This window comes from Exophiala bonariae, assembly GCF_035927105.1.
Source record: "Exophiala bonariae strain CCFEE 5792 chromosome Unknown scaffold_24, whole genome shotgun sequence".
Classification (NCBI taxonomy): Eukaryota; Fungi; Ascomycota; class Eurotiomycetes; order Chaetothyriales; family Herpotrichiellaceae; genus Exophiala; species Exophiala bonariae.
In genome coordinates this window covers 1-22,323 of record NW_027042499.1, presented here as the reverse complement: position 1 = coordinate 22,323, position 22,323 = coordinate 1, and the positions used below count along the sequence as shown (strand labels likewise).

General features: G+C 49.4%; 6 protein-coding genes across 6 annotated transcripts; 4 read left to right on the top strand and 2 right to left on the bottom strand.

The window, feature by feature from the left end:
• Positions 1-2,216: 2,216 nt before the first annotated feature.
• Positions 2,217-3,323, top strand: LTR84_006293 (uncharacterized protein; the record flags this gene model as incomplete). The annotated part of the gene is made up of 1 exon (XM_064849854.1): positions 2,217-3,323. One exon carries the CDS (start codon positions 2,217-2,219, stop codon positions 3,321-3,323), a length of 1,107 nt encoding a protein of 368 aa, XP_064703155.1.
• A 563-nt stretch (positions 3,324-3,886) lies between these two features.
• LTR84_006292 (uncharacterized protein) lies at positions 3,887-7,529 on the bottom strand (the record flags this gene model as incomplete). The annotated part of the gene is made up of 2 exons (XM_064849853.1): positions 3,887-7,466; positions 7,522-7,529. 2 exons carry the CDS (start codon positions 7,527-7,529, stop codon positions 3,887-3,889), a joined length of 3,588 nt encoding a protein of 1,195 aa, XP_064703154.1.
• A 1,166-nt stretch (positions 7,530-8,695) lies between these two features.
• LTR84_006291 (uncharacterized protein) lies at positions 8,696-9,286 on the top strand (the record flags this gene model as incomplete). Its single annotated transcript, XM_064849852.1, has 1 exon — positions 8,696-9,286. The coding sequence occupies one exon, from the start codon at positions 8,696-8,698 to the stop codon at positions 9,284-9,286; it is 591 nt and encodes a 196-aa protein (XP_064703153.1).
• Positions 9,287-10,292: 1,006 nt separating this feature from the next.
• On the top strand, positions 10,293-12,788 carry LTR84_006290 (uncharacterized protein; the record flags this gene model as incomplete). The annotated part of the gene is made up of 1 exon (XM_064849851.1): positions 10,293-12,788. One exon carries the CDS (start codon positions 10,293-10,295, stop codon positions 12,786-12,788), a length of 2,496 nt encoding a protein of 831 aa, XP_064703152.1.
• Positions 12,789-14,235: 1,447 nt separating this feature from the next.
• On the bottom strand, positions 14,236-15,720 carry LTR84_006289 (uncharacterized protein; the record flags this gene model as incomplete). The annotated part of the gene is made up of 1 exon (XM_064849850.1): positions 14,236-15,720. The coding sequence occupies one exon, from the start codon at positions 15,718-15,720 to the stop codon at positions 14,236-14,238; it is 1,485 nt and encodes a 494-aa protein (XP_064703151.1).
• A 3,344-nt stretch (positions 15,721-19,064) lies between these two features.
• LTR84_006288 (uncharacterized protein) lies at positions 19,065-21,202 on the top strand (the record flags this gene model as incomplete). The annotated part of the gene is made up of 2 exons (XM_064849849.1): positions 19,065-19,440; positions 19,494-21,202. The coding sequence occupies 2 exons, from the start codon at positions 19,065-19,067 to the stop codon at positions 21,200-21,202; spliced, it is 2,085 nt and encodes a 694-aa protein (XP_064703150.1).
• Positions 21,203-22,323: the final 1,121 nt, after the last annotated feature.

The following is a 22,323-nucleotide window of genomic DNA, read 5'->3' as shown; positions in this document are numbered from 1 at the left end:
ATCAGTGGACATGCCGGATCCTTTTCAAAGAGACCTAGACCGAGTTCTGCGATGTCGAACCAAGGGTAGCTATGTTCAAGCGTCGCATGTCAACACGCATGCACGAAAACATGAAACAAACATGCCAATATCATTGACAGGCGTTGGAGACTTACCAGCCGGCGCAAGCCACAGTACGTGGACCGGGAAAACTCAATTCGCGAAACCCGATTGGATCAGAGGCTAATTTCAGGCTGATATTGCTCAATCACTTGCGGACCATACCGTTATCGATAACACCTGGGAGAGTGACAATTGATGACTGATGAGACACCCGTTTGGTGGTTGTGGCTGACGTTATCAGAACCCATCACGTCAGCGAGGCTTGATCCAGGAATCGCTAGCTCATTCGACAACCGAATGAAAGCTTCGAATAAAAGCTTCGGATGTGCTTGTATATCTCTTGCAGGCGCCTCATCGTGGAATCGAGCTCCTATCGACGTCAAACCTTGTGGTGGGATTGTCGCGCTATAGGCAGAGCATGATAGGCATCCGCCGGCTGAAGATCAAGCCATCAAGCAGAACCGTCGTGCAACGACCAAAGAAAGAAAGGCCTGTCACGCCACTGAGACTGGCGACCAACCTATATCTATCACTATAGTAGCAGAATAAGATGAGGTCAGCAGCGTGCTGCAATGATAGAACTGTGTTACCCTGATGTACCACGTGGTAGTTAAGCTCCAAGCTTGAGAGCAGAATCTTGGAGTGATCTGCTGCTAAGAACCAGGTAGAGTACTTACTCATAGCTTATCCTTGACAAGACATGTCCATATACGGAGTCTGTGGAAACCTTGTCGGGTCAAGCCGCCGCATCTCCATGGGCCTGGTTAGGTACAGCGCGTATGGATAACCTGATGGATCACGCCACAATTGTCAAGTTCTGGAGCTGTCTCTCACTCTTGGTATACGAGGTATACCGAGTACAAGATACTCTGTATGATCACATGCGGGGCTTCCCCGGATATACTCATGTAGGTGGAACGCGAGTCATGTAATTGGCGATAGGTAGTACCGAGTGAATCTTCTCGTATAGACCGGCATGCTTGATGGATGCGCTTGTAGTCAGTATCATGACCTTGACTACCGGAAACATCCAGAGGGCTTCGGCAGATTTTGTCACCGTTCAATTGACATGGCACTCGCTCACAATCATTCATGTGACATCTCTTGTCGAACATACCCAGCTTATTTCGAGGGACAATCTGGTGTTCAATCATCCAGAACGTATATCACTGACGATAAAGTGACTTTGGGACGTCATACTGCAGCACAGGCAAAATCTCACTTTTGCCGCTAGTGTCATCAAGGACTAGTGTGATGTATCTCGGCTTGGCACTGGAGAAAGGTCAAGCCGTGGCCGAAAGTATTGCCGGGGCCGGGGTCGGTTAAACCTGACGATCTCCCGGGAGACCGGTGGACCCGGACTCGAAAAGAGGCGGGGCTGGGATCTCCATCCTCTTCAGAGCGGTGACAATGCAATGGATCAACGTTGATTTGTGAGGCTCAGTTATATTGGAAGATTGATGCACATCTGTTGTTGTTGACTGATGTTGTTCCATTCCAAAATTACCTTAGGATTGATAGATTTGAACCCTATAATCGAGTGTGTGCGCCGAGGTCACAGCCAGTGCTATGCTGTGCTGGGCTGGCAGATTTTGAATTGTCCCGCACTCTCGTTGAGCGACACGCAGCGAGGAGGACTCCGTCCACCGCTACTTCGCAGTGTGAATCTATGATCATTAGAAAAGAAATCTCTCAAATCCTTAACACTGCCTGACACTTCCAGCCACCTTGTGAAGTGTTCGAGTAATTTTACGAAGTGATTTCATTGTAACTTGTCTCAAAAATTTAGTGGCAGGGAACTCTGGGGAGGTTGGGATCTGCCCACCCGCCGACACCAAAAGCCCAGATCTTTCTACAACCACGCCTCTGGGATTCTTGCACTGTTCATCCCTCTTCTACTACATTTCTCACTCACCAAAAGCATTAATTGACGTCGCAATCATAACAATTTGGACGTCGAAATATTCGCCCAAGCTTCTTGCGGTTCTCCCGTCCACCTGGGATTCACCACCAAAAATCCAAGAGCTTGGATACAACAATCACCCACTGGAGAACAGACACCTCGACGCTTTGACTGCTCTGCGGTTATTGCATGAGCCATGCTTTTGCATCGGATGCCCTCGTCTTTGTCCGCCTTTGTCACCACCCTCCTCCTCGCACAACCTTTGACTGCCACGTTCATACCCAACCTTCTGCACAGCCTCGAAGACCTTCAGGACGTCCGAAAAAGATGCGACAATCCTTGCGGATATTACGGTCAACTTTGCTGTAAAGATGGCGAGTCGTGCTACACCGACTCAAACAACCAGGCACAATGTGGCGCTGGACAAGTCGTTCAAGCGACCACAGCGGCCGCAGCTGGAGACTGGGAATACTACACCACAACATATGTTCAAACAGATCTCAAGACTGTCACCGCGACATTCAGTTCTTTCATTCCATCCAACACCAATTTGAACTGCGCATATTCGTTGGGCGAGTCTGCATGCGATTCGGTGTGCTGCTTGTCAGGACAATTTTGTCAGTCGTCTGGAATGTGTGTTGCTGTTGGTGGTGGTAGCTCAGGATATTACAGCAACCTTTACACTGTAACGACCGTCATCACCAACACTGCCAGTGTTCCACTACGACCGACCAGCAATACTCTCGTGACAGTGACCACGGGCACGACCACACGACCATTCGAGACACCAGTCGGAACAAATGGCGCCATAATCTACGGTCCAACGGCAAGTAGCAGTGGTGGCTTGAGTGGAGGAGCCATTGCTGGAATTGTGATTGGAGTCATCGCAGGTATCATTCTACTACTACTTCTCTGCGCCTGCCTTTGCTTCAAGGGCTTGTTGGATGGCATTCTCGCAATTTTCGGCCTGGGGAAGAAACGAAGGAGGACTGAAGAGGAAGTCTATGTGGAGAGACATTCCCATCATAGCGGACGCAGTGGTGTGAAAAACACTCGCAGGACTTGGTTCGGCACACGCCCCGGCAGAACAGATAGAGTTGAAGAAAAGAAATCGAGTGGCATTGGAAGAGCTGGATGGGTGGCAGCAACCTTGGGAGGACTAGCACTCATCTTGGGAATGAAGAGGAGAAACCGAAAAGATGACAAGAGCAGTACTGGCTATGGAAGCTCGTACTACTCAGACTACACTGTGTCAAGTAGTGAGAGCTCTTCGGACCGGAGGACGAGAAGAAGCAGTCGCTCAAGGTCGAGGAGATGATGGGGGACAATGAATCGATTGACTGACTTTGTTTTTTTTAAGCGAGCATGAATTGCATGGGACCAACGGGCAAGAACGGTTGGATAATGGACATGATGGGGGATTCGATTAGCGACTGCATTTCAGGAAAGTGAATGAGCTGTACGATGAGGAATGCACCTAGGCTCGGTAGATAGCACCATAGTACGGCTATGGAGAACATACTGTACAGAAATTGATCATCCCAAAAGTATGGGACCTTGAAGATGATACAGGCGTTTTCAACTGCGGCTTCACATCGCAGACACATCCTAAACTATTTGGGACCACTTTTTGTCCCCCTGTTGGCTAGCTTGGGCTATGATAGAGGGTTAAGCGTTCTCTCGTTATATCTCTAATCAAGTAAAAGTATGCTTCCATTCTATGTACGGTTCTACGATATCTAATTAATAATAATACTTACTTGAAGTGGTGGTAGAAAATATTAATACCGGCAATACTAATGTTTTTGATATCCCGACGAAAATCCCCCATGCCCCATGCCAACATATTGGTTTTTACCAAAGCCTTGTCCGCAGGCTGATTCAGATAGTCTTTAGTTTAGTCAGGCTGAGAGTGACTGGTATTTCTGCACGCGGGAAGTCAAGGCTCTTGCTCTTCAGTGATTCATTCGGTCGACACTGTTGGCCAGTGACTTGCTGCTGAGCCTCTCCGTTCTCGGCTGCACTCTCGACGACGCGATCGTCCATACCCTCCTTGAGTTCGTAGATTGTGAAAGCCTTCGCTTCGTTCGGCCCTCTGTCGAACCAGCCCATCTTGTAAATCACCCTGAAGCTGTCTTGTTCTTTTGGACTGTCCGGAAACCTATGAATTTCACTCTTGCCTGAGCCAGACCCAGGCGCAAGCATATTCGAGTCTGCCAATAGACTTGTCATTGCGGCAATGCTACATGGATTCTTAGGCAGAATTTCCCTGGTACTCATGAGCAGAGACGCAAGCCCTGCAAAGAGCAACATTGCCATCAAGAGTCCACTCAGAATATGCGTTGAGACCGCGTCCACCACCAGGCGATAGCGATTCGGGTTTACCAGCGTGCCCGTCGATGTGTCTGAGGTGGCTCTTTTCTGGAGCCCTGCCGCTGCTGTCATATCACTTGTGCGAAGTACCGCGTGGTATTGTTGAGCTCGGGCGATCTTATGAGCCTCTTCGATCGCCGCAGCAATAGTGTCGACCTTGTCTGGGTTTCCATAGTCTGCAGTCGTAATATTGTTCTTCAAAGTAACCCATTTGTAGAAGAAATCGCCTTGGGTTCCGGTTTGGCCTGCGTCACCAATCATCTGGTCGTAGGGCACATGGACAGTAGCAGAGGAAAAGGGCGTCACACTCTCTTCGTCTACGAGTGGAGGGTTCTGCTCGTCGATGGAGAATGCAGGCATGGAAAATGTGGTTTGAACATCAACCTGAGATATAGTCTCGTAACAGCTCAGGACGCGTGCCCAAGTGACACTCAGACTCATCCCAATCTGATGGTCAAATGGTGCTAGAGCGCCCCAAATGAAGTTAAGCGATGGACAATCCTCCTGCTTTCCGCTAGCAAACCCGATAAACGGGTGAGACCTCTCGTTTGAATTATAGACCCCGTTAGCGAGCCGTGCAACTTGGACAGCGTCACTGGCATTGCCAGCACAATGCGCTGGGCCAGGCATGTTCATATAAATACCCTGCGTGATGATGTTATTCGTATCTTGAGGGTCGATTCTGTCATCAGGGTAGAATATCAGTCCTGGTATCTGGCTCTCCTCATAAATTGAGCAATTCAATGTAGGTCGTATTGCTTTGATCATTGACTGTAGGATTGTCCCTTCCTGTGATATAGATTCTTTAGAGTCCTGAAGTAACGTTATCGAGCTAAGCGCAAGATCGTGATATGTCCACGTGGGATATGAGAGGCTTCCCTCGACGATCAACGATGAAATGATACCATTATTCCCATGGGAGCCATCGTCACCGGAACCATTACTTAAAAACCAGGAGGTTTGGCTGAGTGTTGTCGTTGTATTAAATGGAATGGATGTAGGTACGAAAACACCGCTGACAATAGTCGTTAGATAGATGGACAAAATGGCTGAGAAAGCGCTGAATGCGGCACCAGGCAGCCGGTCACGGATTGCAAGCCAAATTACTTCGAAGGCGGTAGATGACAGGTAATTAGCAGCAATCGAAGATTGCGCTGAGGATCCCTTTTTAAGCTGACAGTATGGTATAAATGTCCTGTACGAACTGTCGAGGGATTGGAAGTATAAGGCGATGACAACTACAATACCAGAAGATGTCCATGACCATGCCAGATGTTGATTCCCTTCAATGCTGACGTTGCCGAGACCTTGGTTCTTTTTTGATAGAGATAGTAGGACTTCTAGGACGATCACTATTGCTACTACAAATGTGAAAATGAAGAGCCTCAGTCGTTTGCAGATGGTAATTGGCCGCCACCAGGTGATCAATGGAGTCTTTCTGGTCAGTTCGGGAGCAAATATCTTCGACAGATCTTCTCCTGTCGTTTCCTGAAGTGTGAATCGAAGAGGATCACTTCCGCAACGAGGTCCAAGTTTGCTTGTGAAGGAAACCATCTCCAAGGATTTGGACAAGTCCTCTGTCGTGACAGAGCCTGCGCCGACGAATATGTTTGCAAAGGGAGTGTTAGCCTGAAGGATACTCAGTAGCCCGGCTAAATTCGCAGGGTCGACAGGAACGATTGCCTGCCTTGGGAGAATAATGAGGCATATCGCGAGAAAGACAATCAGAACGCTGAGAATACTTTGCATCGCTCGTAGTGGCACCTCCCTGGCCATCAAACGATCTTCGTGGAAAGTAGCGGTCCCGTTGATAGGACTGTCATCGGAAAGTATCAGGCCCGCATGTGCAACTTGAACAAAAAACTCTTTGTAATATTTTTTGAACAGATCCAAGAACAGGTCAGAGTCGAGGAAATCTTCGACTGTGGCGCCAGAGGCGGGTCGTAGTACTGCTTCTAGAATAGAGGGACTATTCGTGTTCCTGATAGATTTGGATTGAATGGAGGTTACAGGGTCCCATTGGAAAGAGGTATATTCTCCCTGTGAGTAGAGAGCGTCGACAATACCATAGAATGTACCGTCCAGGCTTATGTTTTGTGTACCCGCATGAGGATCAGTCCTAATATCAGGGATGTTGCCCAAACCATTAACACTCGAGTTGAATGTCACAATCCCCTTGTTTATTTGGATGTTTGGGGTACAAATCCATTGCTTGCTTCTTGTTATCGTTATGGTGGCCTCCGGGTAGTTGGTATAGTCACAGGCTTCTGTGGATGGCTTCGGTCCTACATTGCCAGACTGACGACCTTCGCCTACCATCAGGATGACCTTGGTGTTAAGAGCCGCTGCATCGTTGTTGCATGCAAGGCTCTCCAGTACAGCAAAGCTACCGACCTCACCATCATTGCCAGCTGTGTAAGAGACAGAAGGAGATATTTGACAATCAAAAGCAGAAATATTCAGGTTAGAGTTGATAAATGCGGCAGGATAGTTTGGTGACCAGCAACCCAAGTTAAGCCAAGAAATGGTCCAGCTATTCCCTTGGAGCTTTGCTGGGGTACAGTCCAAGCCTGATGCCATAGTATCGACGATAACCTGCTGGATGGCCTGCACAGGTAGTGCCGGGTCAAGGGAAGTAAACTCTTGGTAGACCACATCCGGCGTCGTCCCAGCTGGATATGACAAGTTTAACGCATGTATAGCGTTGTATGTATATGATGGTAGCTGTGAGAGACTGAACACGCCATTACTGTCACTAGCCAACTTTGTAGTCGTCTTATAGGCCACATTGTTCATTGTGGTTGGTACAGGAGTGAGCGAAAACAAGCCGGTCGAAATGACCATGAGTGCGGTCTGAAGTATGCCGACTATGCTGCTTATAGAAACAAGCCAATCGCGGTTCTGGACCGAGCGCCATATTATCTCTGGCTTTGAAGGGGAGATGTAGTCAACAAGGACGCCTCGACATGCAGGGGTCCGTGATTCTCTGAACAGAGTTGCCCAAGGGGCCATCTGGCGTATGCGATAGTCAACCCGATTCCAAAAAGCCAGAACGGCGGTGAGAACTTGCTCGATCAGCGGAATGATACTACAGCCCCCGTGTACACTTACTAGCTGTTGGCCCATACGTCCATAAATAATACCTGCTCATATTGGTTGTTGTAATGCCTTTGTTTTTGGATGATAAACGGTTGATGATTTCGAGTGTAGCCAGCATCCCAACAAATATTAGCACAAAAATCATCACCACGAAGCGTCGAGACCAAAAGGGTCTCCATCCCATGGCTCTGGCAGATGCTTCCTCAGCCGTAGGACGATTAGCACCTTGCATGTATATTGATTGAGGCGATTTGGAGAGTAGCTTGACTACCGTCCAGTATAAGGCTCTGGTAAGGTGGAGATCGTGCGAACGCAGCCTATGTTTCTCCGCTGCTACGCTTGAGAGACCTAAATATGCTGGTCAGGTATCCAATGGACTGAGAAACAGGCTGCCAATAGCTAGGGAGCCGCCAAATCATGCGGACTTGATATTAACATGAGCGGCGAGTTAAGGTGCATGAGAGAAGACATGACAGTCTGAACATTGCCTCAGGCCCGAGGCTGCAGCTGTTTATCAAACATGGGCATATCAGGTGAGGCAATCGTAGTTCAGGGGCATCCTGGTTCAAGAGATATGGCCCCCAGATTTCTGCTAATTACTTCGTATACAGTAGCCGTTAAAGCGCCAGCCCGTCCAGCCTGCAACCATACCTGAAATGGCATGGCCGCCCTCACTGGAGGCAGATTTCTCGGCAACAACTGTATATCTCAAAGACGATAGATAATACTTGAAATAAACTCGTATTCGTCTGATGGCCGATTATTGGTCCTCGTACTACCTCGTACTATCGTTCACGATAGTGTCTGCGATGCGAAGTCGCAATTAAAAAGGCCTGTACTCGATTTTTATTTAACTTCCGATCATCCCGTGTGACATGTTTTACTTGTACATCGATAGTGCCAAGTCTGAGAAGTTGGTGGGGTATTAGGTGGGATACTACCTACTCCCCAGAAGAAAACATCGGATCCGAGGTCTATTTGTTACACAACTTCGACCTCCAAGACTCCCGATCTATTGCTGTGTCTGTGGATTTATATTCGTACAAGCACTGGGAAAGGTGGTCCAAACTCTCGGTTACTCTCGTACAACAATTAGCCATATGAAAAGTGATATATATTCAGCATTTCTCCTGTTGGCAAGGTCATTTCTTTGACTTCCAAGGTTCTGATCCTTAACAGAACGAACCCCTCTCGAATAAATAAAACCGACTTCTTACCATGTCTTCAGAAAACCGTGCTCCAAACCCAGGGCAGCTCGCGACCAGCCTTCCTGGACTAACGGCCCATATCGTGGGCCACGACAAGGAAGGCAAAGCCATCGTACAGGAAAGCCGCCCCGCCAAATGGACGGTCTACGACGGGGACCAGATGGCATTCAACGTGGTGTACACGACCTCCGAGTTCCCCACCGATCTCAATGAAGACAAGGACCTTAAAGCCCACGACAAGCTCATGTCCACGGGCGGGCTGGGACTGGTCAACGCCAACGGCACAGTCTGCCGCGTGGTGGACTTCGCACCGGACTACGAGTGTATCATGCACCGGACTCAGAGTATTGACTACGGCATTGTGCTGGAGGGAAGTATTGAGTTGGTGCTGGACAGTGGAGAGCGGAAGCTGATGCAGAGGGGAGATGTGGCGGTGCAGAGGGCGACGATGCACTCGTGGAACAATCCCAGTAAGACCGAGTGGGCACGCATGATCTTTGTACTTCAGGACTCGCAGAAGTTGGAGATCGGTGGTCAGGCTCTCAAAGAAGATTTGGGTCGAGGTATTGAAGGGTTGCCGTCGAGTGGGAATGATGCTTAAAACTATGGCAATGATGGGTTATGATGATTACCTAAGTACCTAGGTATACAATGGTACTCTGGGGTAAGGATAAGACCGAGGGCTGTCGTGGGCTGTCCAGACTCCAGAGCAACACGAGTAAAAAACAATGCATACAGGGTACCTCGTACCTAGTACCTAGAATTATCCGTAAGGCAAGACGCGGTCCGTGGGTTCCTCGAGAGACGTCATTGTTTCTGTTTCACAGACCACTGGCACTGCATGTGCCCTTTTGACTAAGGAATAATATTCAAGTTCAATGCCGTGTTGAACAATAATTATTAGAAGTGTCCATGGCAGCCCCTTTTCGAGAAGGAAGGAGCAACTCGCCAGGAGCGTGCCTTGCAAGGATCCATCAACTGCCAAGCGGGAAGGTGGGAAGATGAGAAGGAACGAACGCGTCGGCTGGCTGCAACCAAGAAAGCACTCGGTAGAGAACCACGAGTTACCAAGTACGAATAAGCGGCGCCTCTTCTCCACCCGCTGCACTTTTTTGTTGATTCCCAGATTTCTGCTGCGCAACTCCTCGTTCTCATCCTCGCCTCGCTTAGTCCATTCCTCCATTCCTGGGGACTTTTGGGACAACTCTCTCCTCTGTAATACTTCTCTCCACCTGCACATATTATCTTGTATTCTTATCTTGTGTATATCAACGGTTCTGTCCATATTCGCCAAGTCCATATCTCCTAAACCATCGACCATTGAGTCCTGACCCTTATCCGAGGCAACTCACCCTCTACCAGAAAAACCAACCGTCCCCTGCTCGCTCACTTCGATCAAACAATTCTTGGAACATTTAAAGAGCCCTATTCACACCACTGTCGCTCTCCACGCTCACAACAGTCCTGCGAATACGACCACTGTCCCAGACTGCGCTCACAATCATCCTGCGCAACATCTCCAGTGGTCGCATGAGCAACTCTTTGTAAATTGGCTTGGAGGAGAACGAACATGCACCAGCCTTGTTGCCATCCCTCAAACGAAAACAATGGTCTGGCAGCGGAGTTCTTCGCTCGGACTCGACACAACTACTTCTACCTCAAGGATACGCGGTCGAGGAGAATCCGACGTGGAGAAAGAAGCCTTTTTTCGACCTCCTCCCAATATTAATGATGACTACGATCACGACCACGCTATTGAACATGATTCCCCTTCAGTTGCCTCCTCTCGCTCAACCTCCGATATGTATAAATCCATGTTGGGTAACAAAGCTCACCACTCTAATCGATCCTCCCCTTCTAATTTCGCCAGCAACCTACCTCGATCCATTATGCGATGGCTTTGTTTAGGAGTGGCTGCGACGCTACTCATTTTCATATTTTCCCTGGTCCGGCTCAGCTGGAACGCAGATAAAGAGGTCAAGGTCGCGATCGAACAAGAGAAAATCAAGCCTAAGCCACCGCCATGGGAGACTTTCCCTTTCCTGGAGAGGTACTATGGTGGAGTACGAACTTTGGTACCTTCGTCCTTGAACGTTCCAGAATATCCAAGAAACGATGATGAAATGCCACCAGACAGCTTCAACATCTCGGAAGAACTGCGTGAAAGCGAGGCAGCGAGAGCGAACCAGAAGCGGGAATTACAATCAAGCAAACTCTTCGACCCATATCCAAATTATACCTCACCGGAGTACATGACCCAATATGGTTCCAAGGTTGATTGTTACCTTGACGCTGAAAATACCATCTCGATTCCCAACGTCCGGATTTATGAGGGTGTGCCTCGAGGATTCCCTGATGTGGTTATGGGCTCGGCTCAGATGCTGGGTCTTCGAAATGACATTTGCTATGATCGCTTTGGTCGACTCGGACCCTACGGACTCGGTTATAGCTTGAATAGAGGTGGAAGTGGTGCTCAATTGGAGGGTGAGAGGGAAGGAGTGGATTTGGTCTGGTCTGAAAGTCCTGAAGTCGATTGGAGACGTGTGCAGTGGCTCGAAGTTCAAAAGCGATGTCTGGCGTCGAACACTCATCGCTTCAAGGAATTGCCGGTCCCAAAGTCTAGGCCTTTCGCTAGGAGGGATGAAAGGACAAATGATACAGAACCGTCTGAGAAACCATCAGAAGCACCATCAGATCCTGAGTCTGTGCCACTAAAGAAACCAATTCAATCCCAGCCTAAACCAACATCTGGAAATGAAAAGCTGCCACGGACTGCTCTCATTATTCGAACGTGGTGGGATTATCCATATACCCCTGAAGATAAAATCTACCTTCGATCACTGATTTCAGAATTGGTTATGATGTCAGGAGGGGAATATGAAGTTCATTTTCTGATTCAAGTCAAAGACAACGAATTGAATATCTTCTCCGACGAGGAGACCTACGATCGTGTTCTTCAGGATGCGCTACCTGAAGAGTTCCGTGGCATGGGAACCCTATGGAATGAGCGTCAGATGCACCTAATGTACGGTGGTCTGGAAGAAACAAACATGCGCAACCTTCCTGTGCATGGTGTTTATCGAAGCACATTCATGCCAATGCAATATTTTGCATATCGGCATCCCGAATATGACTTCTTCTGGAATTGGGAAATGGACATCCGTACCACACACCATTGGTACCACTTGTTTGATAGTGTCACCAGATGGGCCAAAGCCCAGCCGAGAAAATTGCTGTGGGAAAGGAATAGCCGATTCTATATTCCTTCCGAGCATGGCAACTGGGAGGACTTCAGTCAAATGGTTCGAATTCAGACGGAGCATGGCACCAATAGTGTCAACAACCTCTGGAGCTCTCTAAACCGAGACAAGGACACTTCTATTCCTGGCGGGGTGAAACAACAAGGCGATCGTCCTATCTGGGGACCTGAACGTCCTCTTGATGACGATGTTGCATTTGAAGGTGACCCAGAACCACCCACATCCTTTGATAAGGATAAGTATACTTGGGGTGTCGGTGAAGACGCAGATCTCATCACCTTTAATCCCCTATTTGACCCTGATGGCACGACTTGGCTCCTTACCGATGATACTACGGGCTATAACAAAACCAGAGGTCAGCCACCACGACGCACTGCTATCATCACTGCGAGTCGGCTTTCCAAGAAATTACTCTTCACCATGCATCGTGAGACGGCGGTCAAAAGACACACAATGTTTTCCGAAATGTGGCCTGCATCTTGCGCACTTCATCATGGGTTGAAGGTTGTCTATGCGCCTCACCCTGAGTATGTGGATCGCAAATGGCCGACAAACTACCTGCAATCCGTCCTCAATGCTGGACGCAATGGAGCGACGGGAGGCTCGAGGACAAGTGTGTTCGGAGATCGAGAACACAATTTCCGTGGGATGACATGGTATTATAATGCCGGTTTCCCCGAGGTGTTATGGCACCGATGGCTTGGGATAAAATTCCACAATGCCGGTGGTGAGCAAGAGGAGATGGCGGGTGAGGGTAGAATGTGCCTTCCAGGAATGTTATTACATCCTGTCAAAAGAGTGGATTTGGTCCTCGAGTCCCGACGAGCTGATCAGTCTGGTTGATCTCGGAGGTCGTTTGTATATTTTGAATTGTACAGCGGAGCTGTTGTTTTGATGTGAACACTGTACTGCACATATCTACAAATCATCTTGGAGTTTGAATCCATGAGATGATACCTGGTTTAGATGGACATGTCGAGGATATAACACCAGTGTCTTGAATGCATATGCATGTATACATACCTTATCACATAATCATACAACCACGGACATATTTTATATTTCATCATGCCGTCTCCGACGGGGGCTGCCTCGGTCCACTGAGCAGAGCATAGCATAGCATAGCGTTGCGTAGCATACATACTCAGCACTTAATCCCGCAAATCTCTGGATGGTACCATTCGATCCCCTCAGAGCCATTCTATGCTACGCTGGCTTGTTTTGAGCCGGACCAAGGCCCAGGGCAGGCACGTCCAGGTCGTGTCTACCTACGTATTCTCCATTGTGGTCAGCTGGCCACGGTGATTGATTGATTTTCCCTGTGGTTCAGTAGCGCACGGATCAAAGACCTGCGATGTGAATAATGGCATTGGCAATGGCAATGGCACAAGCACGCATGCAGACGAGAGAACATTGGAGCGATTTTTTGGCTTGGGGTTGGTTTCTGCTATTGTTTTCTTATCTTGCAGAGACTATCTTAAGACTAGCTAGGTGCTTTGCACACGCGATTTTTTGTTATCCCTCAAGGTGGAATTGAGTCTCGAAGACGATTGCTGCTCGAATGACAGAGAAGCTGTTTTCAATATCAACTCTGCGGTACGGGTTTGAGAACCTCAAGGTATCCCGCTCAATATCCCTGGACGCCAGGCCCAGAAAAATACCCGGAGCATCTCATGAAGCGAACTCAGTCTCTTTGAGCGGGGTCTTCTCAATCATCTGATGAATGCCATTTTTCTGCTGGGTGCTCTGTTTCTATCCCCGGCACGTCATTCAGATGAGAAAGACCGGTCCAATCGGATGGATGTCAAGACGTATGCGGAAACCAAGCGGCAATCCTTGGTTTGCCCAAAACTTTTGGCCAAAAAATAAATACATTCGAAAAGGGAGGCGGCATGCAAAATTCCAATAAGGGTATCATTATCTCAGCTCGAGATGAGACGAATTAGGGTGTAGTGTATTTGCCGCTATGCATTTCCCATTTGTGAAACAGAGGAAAGCCATAAAGTCGTTGAAAGCTTGCGCCTCTTTCTGACGGGACATCTGGGTTGTCTGCCGGCCGGTCTTTGAAGAATATGTGCAAATGCTGCGCAGCCCGTTCAGGCGTATTGCGATTGCATTCCAAGATTTGGGCGATGACAAAGGCGAAAATTGAAAACGAAAATCGTGTGCATTCGTGAAAAGCTGTGTTTGAAGGTGACCATGAACGCCGTGCTATTAAAAATCAAGAAAATTGCGCCGTTTTGGATGCATTGTTGGAGATGCTCAAAGGCGATGCAGGAAGTTGGTAGTATCATAGGTTTTGGCCAGAATAGTAGTTGGGATCGTATGCGGCACCAGCAACATTTGCAAGAGTATCGAGGTCCGAGAAACCCCTTAGCAACGGAGGTGCCGATGGCATGTTTCCAGCCAAGGTGAAGTCATCGGCTTTGTCGAGCATAAGCTGTGGGAGTGGAAGGATCGAAGATTGCTGTTGCATCAAGAGCTCATTTGAGTAGAAAGTGTTGGGTGACAATGTCTCAGGAATCGTTTGGATTGGCATGAGCATCTGTTGAGTGTCGGGGTAGAAGTTGGTGGCCAAGGAGCTTTCCGTGCTTAGGGAGGTGTCTGTGGCTGGAGGAGCCAATGATGTGACCTCGGACAAAGGCGATCGCATCAAACTCGAACGTCGACTGCGATCGGGAAGGGTTGTGTCATCCTTTTGAGCCTGTCTGGCTTTTTGAGCGACCTTTGTAATGGACGCTTTGCTGCGGCGCACGCTGGAGTTGTCACTATTGCTTCCCGACATGGAGCCCTTGTGAGTTCGCTCATGCTGTTTCATGTTGTCTTTGCGGGTGAATGCCTTGTTGCAGACAGGACAGTGAACGCCCTTCTCGCCAGTATGCTTTTTGCCATGGCGAGCTGCATGACCCGAGGTAGTGAAGGTAGCGGTGCAGCTCTGTGACTGTGCATAGGGGCATGGGTACTTGTTTTTCTTGCCAGGAGTAGGACCAGATGTTGTTTGAGGAGAAGTCTTGGATTGGATCTTGACTGGAGTTGTAACAGAGGAGGTTGCTGGTGCTGTGGAGGCAGGTAGGACAGAAGAGTTGGCAGATGTGGGGTTGTTGATAGGAAAGACCGGAGGGATAGGAGCATGGATGGGATACTGAGCAAGGGGAAGTGTAGATTGGAATTGCTTCCCGACAAAGTGGTCTGGCATCATGTTTGGCGCGATCAAGAGTTGTTGTTCGAGGAATGGAGTAATAGTGGTGGGAGAAGGCTGAGGAAGGTAGGTGGCCAGGTCTTGGCGGGTCAATTGGTCGAAGGGAGGAAGAGTGCTGTCATTGTAGGTATATGCAGGGGTGATGGGAGACGGGGAAGAATCCATGCTCGAGTTGGAAGAGAGTCTTGACAATGGCGGAGCGCCTCCAGAGGAGAAGGACGAAGCTCGAGTGTAATGATCCTGGCGTGGCAAGTATGGGCGGACTTGTCTATCGGGCCGTGGGGATGGAGAGGTAGAGGCTGAGATGAAGCCAGAACCTGAGGCGGAGGTGGAGCGAGCGACTGAAGCAGCGACAGAGGCGGGAGACAAGGACTGACGCAATTGCCTGGGACGTATAGCAAAAGAAGGCGAGTCGTTGTCGTTGAGGATTGAGAAGGAAGTGGCTTCTCGCAGTTGTGTATGCACATCCATCATTGGACGAACAAAATCACATCCAGCGTAGAAAGTCGCCGGAGTACAAAATGGTGGATTGTGATCAACTGAAGAAGACATTAGATCGGCTGGAGGTGGAAGCATATTGGAAAGAGGTATCAGCACGTACACCTGGCTGGAGGCTTCCTGATGAGCAAAACTCAAAGGAGTGATGTTCGTGTTGGTGGTAAAGGAAGTTGATGACAATAGCGAGTTGAGTTCGGCTCAAATAGTGGACGCGAGGATCGTCACCTTGTGAAGTGACGCGTTTGAGTTGGTGATAGAGCGCGGAATAGGCAGAGCGCGTGAAGTAGAGGATGAACAGTGAAGGAGTGGTGTTTAGATTCAGTAGAAGTGAAGATCGGCGACAGTTGCATACAGGGTCTAGAGAGACAGTCTTGAACTGCTTGGGAGGTTTATTCCGTGAAGCAGGCTGAACAAGGGGCAAGTTCAACGTGCAGAAGAGACCCTGATGCAAGCTACAACAAGTGAAGATGTAGAAATGCAGAAGAAAAGGGCGAAAGAAGGGTCTAAGAGGAGCAGACGGGAAAGAGAAAGATGTGGATTGGAAACTTGATTGTGGAATGAAGGGTTGAGACACGAGGGATGGAGAAATCGAGAATCGAGAAACGAGGCGTAAGGCATGAGGCGTGGAATGAAATCGGGAATCGTCGATGGCAGCAAAGTGTGGCACTCTTGCTGGCTCCGACCATGGATATGGTTTCGAGGGTGGGGATGCAAATGTTCACAATTGCATTGAACACGGTCCACTAACGGCAGGGCGACAGGCATGAAATGGGCGTGGACGGGCATGGACGGGCGCTGGACAGCCCGTGGTTCGAGCATGGGTAGCTCCCATTTTCTTACCGGAAACTTGTGATTAGCGCCTGTCAAACCACCCAACAGTGGCTAACCACCCCCTTACGGGCCCCTCGCTTACCCGCTGTCCAGCAAATTAATGCTCCTCTTGATGGCTGGGCCGACATCATCATCGTCAGCAGCCAACTTGAATTCAAAAGTGCGAATAATAATGAACGATCGGATCGCCGATCGTAGATCTTGATAAAACACAACTCGTTACTTTGAACTTAGGGTTGAGCTATCTACCTAGATACTCGGTCGTGCAGTGGGAGAGTTTGTTGGTGATTGGCGTCCCAAACCTTCGAGTATCGAGTTCCCGGAAAAATCAACCGGCCTCTTCAATCTTTCAATTTTGCGAACATCGCAAGAGCTATATGACTGACTACTATTGAACAAGCCCATGGTCAGTAACCCGATATATGGACTTAGTTCCCAGATCAACACTCCACATGCGCAATGATCTTTTCGCGAGTCGGTGTTGTACTTGGTATCCATCAAACTACTCGAGGAGAGTCGCGATCAGACGATACACACAGAGTTCACGATTTCCAGGGCTTGAAGTAATATCCGGAGGCCCCAGACGGCAGGGCGCTAGTTAAGCAAAGGCTGTCAGGGTCCTCCCTGGGAGAGCCACCCGCGTCACACGGCAGTGCGAGTGGGATAGACTTTGGATGCGGGGTCTTGACATCATCAGCTTCTGCTTTCTTTTCCGATCCAGCCTTATTCGCCGATTGCCCGGGCCAGTCTTTGAGCTTGTCAAGGTTTGATCTCGCTCCATTGGACGGCCATGACTCCCGCCCGCATTTCCATGGGTTTTGTTCAATACCGATATCTTGCACCCCTCGGGGAAATTATGACTGCCCTGCCTGGCCCATGTCAGTAGCTTCCGAAGGACACGTGAGGTGAAGATGATAGGGGCCACTGATTTTAAAACCACCAGATCACGTCTACAACAACAAGTGCTCTACCAACAACGTGGTTGTTGACATTTGATGGGTAGGTACGCTGTCAAGTCCTCTTCCGTTGGATTTCCGACGAGAGGCTTCCAGGCCGCTCGAGACTGAGCACAGTCCGGGTCATTCGAGGACGTGCTTTGCAGTTCATCCCAACACAATGCATCAGTGACATGAACTATAGATTCTACTAGTATCATTGATTAGTTTGGGGGAGAACAAGATGTGCAACACTGGGAAGGAGTAAGTGGCAGCGCGAGGCTTGAGGATGTTTGCGATTATATAATAAATAATTATGTGAATGAGTTCCATCGTGGTGATCTTCCTACCTTAACCTAAACACTTTGCTTCCACGTGCTTTGATCTGCATCCAATTCCATCTGGAAAAGGAGCTGTAAACTCAGCTGGATTATCCGGACCCCTGAAGAAGATTGCATCAAGGACCAACTGACAAGTTCTGCAGGGTCCCTCCGCTAGCAACCTTGAGTCTCAGGGTCATTGCCCTGCCAAGAACCCGTTCGTAGAGCCAACAAGGCTGACCGCTCATGACTGGGCGACATCATGCCTGTGGTGCTATCGAGTAGATACGATATGCAAGTAACTGGTCGAGGAGATGGTCGAACAGCATCAATGGAATGGGCCTTGCTCGAGTTACTTTGTCGGTTGTTTCGGAGCACAGTTTATCCGCCTGATCATCAGCTGAGTCTCGTGGTCTATGACGTGGCAGTCGCCTTTGCACAGAATCCCACGAAGGATTCACCAATAGCCACGTTCGATTGGTGTTGCCAGTGGTTGCTGTCCAAGCCACTCTTAGCCCTGTAACATAGCCACATTCTGCCTTCAAGCCCGCCCTGCACAACGTTGCCTTTGCCTTTGCATTCCGATGCTCTCAGCCACGGATCACTCCCAAAAGACGGTGTACTATACTATCGCTTCTCTATATTGCTCTCAGTTCCAAACAATTTCAAGGTGCTTGCTTTGCTGCCCAAATCACCAGCATTCTCTAGAGTCAGCAAGCTTGTTCCTGGTCCAGGACCTCCTAGGTAGGTAACACCAACTTGAACTCTTGTGCCCAATACCCCACCTCTAACAAGTGCACCTAAGAGAGTCCCAGAGAATTGCGCTTCAGGCTATTACGTCGCCCCCAAGATTAGAGAATCGCCGGGCATTGCCCCTCCAAACCTCTTCCTAGTTGCCTTCCTTCCCCCCACTAAACCCTCTTCTAAACCACTCATCCCTACCACCAGCCTCCAACATTCAACAAAAGTCACCACTTCCAGCGCCCGAAGCGTCCTTCCCTGCTTCAAACCTCTCCAAACAATCTTCAAGCCTTGCCTTTGCAAACCACGCCAAGTCGCTTCAACCCAAGGAATTGGGGCCTACAATTCCCTCAAAACATCGCCTTCTCGCTACTCGTCCTTTCATCACATCTTGACTTCTTTTCGACCTCACCCGCTGTTCTCGATACTTTCTAGACAACAGGTGTTCACATTGTGCGACTTCCGTTCGCTTCGACCCGTCCCTTGATCGTGGTTCCGGTTTTCCACTGGGCTACTTAGCACCTCATATCCCCTTGTTCCAGCAAGTCCCTTTTATCTAGCCTCACCTGCCCCGCATCATCGCCCCATCATTGTCATGTCACACTACGACGACGACAGACCACGTCGCCAACGCAGTACCAAAGAGCGTTCTCGGAGAGACGATTATGAAGATACCGTCTATGATGAGAACTCTCGAGACACCCGTGTAGTCCGACGGCGGGACGACAGTGTCTCATCTGTCGAGGAGGTTTCCAGAGATTTCGCCCCGGGTGATCGCGGTGGTGCCTACTATCGCGAGACTACCGTGCGCAAAAGTGGTCACCGACCAATCCGTGCCCGGTCCAGTGATGATTTTTACGATGATCGCTATGATGATCGTTCTTATGCAACTTCTCGCAGGAGGGATGACGATTATACCGTGGTCTCCAAATACAAACGCCGTGATGACGATGAACGAAGTCAGCGAAGTCGTGAGTTTCCCATCAATATCTGCACTCTTAACCGGGTTTCTAACAATTGCCAGGCCACCACAGAAGACGAAGCTCTTACTCCGACTACTCCTCGCGGAGCCGCAGTCGCAGCCGCACTCCACCTAAAAAGGACCGGAGGAAGTCCACCACTGAAGAACTCCTGGGGACCCTTGGCTTGGGTGGCCTGGCTGCCACTGTATTGGGCAAGAAGTCAGACAAGGACAAGAACAGGTCCAGATCTCGCTCTAGTGAACGCAGTAAACGAAGTCGGAGTCGTGGGGGTCGGCGCAGATCATCCTCTGATACCTCTCGTGCTCGAAACAAGAGCCGAGGACCAAGCAAAGCTCAAGTCTCCCAAGCAATCAAAGCTGCAGTTCTAGCTGGAGCTGGAGAGGCCTTCCGCGCCCGTGGAGATAAAGGCGGCTGGGGTGGTGAAAAAGGCAAGCGAATTTTGACTGCTGCCTTCGCCGCTGGTGGTGTCGATGGATTGATCTCCAGCAATCGCGAGCGAGATGATCACAAGAAACGTGACATTGTCGGTTCTGCCTTGGCTGGTTTGGCGGCTACTCGTGTCATCAATGGCCCTCGCGACAAATCTCGAGGTCGCGAGGCCAGTCCAGATTCACGTGGCAGAAGCCAGTCCCGGGGTGGCGGTCTTCGTGATCTTGCTGCTGGTGGTGTTCTGGCAACTACTGCAAAGAAAGTCTACGACTCGGTGCGCTCCAGGTCTCGTGGACCCGCGAAAGATGAGAGACGTGGTCGCTCTCGCTCTCGAAGCTCCTCATATGATAGCCGTTATGATCGCAGCCCCCCCAAGCGCTCGCGCAGTCAAAGCGTGGGAGCCTTTGCGGCCAAAGGTCTGGCAGCAATAGGTCTGAAAGATGCCGCGGACAAGGTTGATCCTGAACGTCGCAAGTCAAAGCAAAATTATGACGACTACTATGACGATCGCTCCAGTCGGAACGGAGGATATGGATACAATGATTCTGGAAATGTAGGTACCATTCAATCCCATCATCACGATCAGCCCTATGGCGGTCCACGTGCTATGAGCTTGCCCCGAGCGCCGCCTCCTGGCTACGAGCTTGATTTTGGACCCCGTCATACCGGTGATCCGGAAACAGACTCCGATTCTGACCTTGGATCCAGTACCGACGATGAAAAACAAATAAAAAAGAGTCGCAAGAAGCTCTTGCTCACGGGTGGTCTCGCAACCGTGGCAACTATTCATGCGGCCCACAGCGTATATGGGAGTATGGAGAAGAGGGAAGAAAGGAAGAAGGCGCTCAGAGAAGGAGATATCAGTCCGGAACAAGCTAGGAAGGAAAAGAATAAAAACCGCATGCAAGACGTTGCAAGCATCGGTATTGCTGCCCTTGGTCTCAAAGGGGCCTACAGCGAACTGAAAGAGACTCGCAACACGTCGAAAGAAGTTGACGAGGAGAAAGAGAAGCGAAAAAGGCATGCGGAAAAACGAGAGGCTCGACGACGGAAGGCTAGTATGGTCGGTTCACACAGCTATGCCGACTCGTCGTACATGAATTCAATGCCCAACCTCAGCACTCTGCCACCCGAACCCTACCACCCAGGGCCGCCCTACGGACAACAACCCTACAGCACAGGTGGTTCATTCTTGTACTCGGACGACAATCCGTACGGAGCTTTGACACAAAATCACCAGTATGCCCCTTCTCCGCCACCGCCACCCCCGGGGTCAGGCTATTACCCGACACCGGGCGTCCCTCGAGCGGAAACACGTTAATACCCCATTTCAATTTATTTTCCATTTGATCCACGACGTACGATCTTTTTCTGTAACGACACGAAACATTCACGAAAGCCATTATTATCCGCATCAATTAATAGATTGGTTTTCTGCACAGCCCAACATGACCACGAAACCATGACGATGATATTCCCCCCAATCACGAACGAAACCTAACGACAATACAATCTTGATGATGTGGAAATGATATGCCTAGCGGAGACTTGATTCAAATTATTTACCGACTTATGACGAGGCTTTGATTGTCCACTTTTATACTAGGGAAATTTTATACCACTTTTTTTCAGTCTTCGCTTAAAACAAAGTCCTTTTTAGATCACTGGCGTGCACGCTTTTCATTGAAGCTACTTCGCCACAACTTTTGACGTGTTTACTAAGAGCGAAAACGATAGGTTTTTGGTCTTTCCTTACTCATCTACTAAAGCAATAGAAATCCCAGGCAATCAATACTATGGTTAGCACAGCTTGACAACGTGGTAGTACTGATGCTGGTTACCTGGACACCATTCTAGTGTGACTTCAGGTTGCAGAATTGAAGCCTCGACGAACGTCAGACCCTACTGGCTGATTGGTATAAGCTCCTTCCTGTGATCGCTCGGGGAACATTCTTGCTCGTGTTTACCAAAGCGAAACCCTGCTGGTGATAAGACTAGTTACATATAATGTAGCCAGCACCGAGGACATTGATTATCTCGTCGGAATAGCGTGTGCCTCGAGGCTACCGGGTAAAACAGCAATGATTCATTACCGTCTTCACACTATCCCATCCTTTTGGACATCCTCCAGCACCATCATCAGAAAGTTGTGAAAATGCTGCTTCCTCCATCCCTCCTCCCTCCATCCCTCCGTGACTTCTCACCGTTCCACTTCTCATCTGCCACTGACTGACTCAGTCGCTATCACTGAGCTCCCCCGTGATCCTCCCGCGAGGAAACTCACCGCGCAGACGATTTCGGCCATCTCCCGCGAGCGGGCCATACCGGTCTGAACTCTCCTCGGGCTCGCTGTACGTGTACGGATCGTATTCTTCGTCTCTGTCTCTGTCTCTGTCTCTGTCTCTGTCTCTGTCTCTGTCTCTGTCTCTGTCTCTGTCTCTG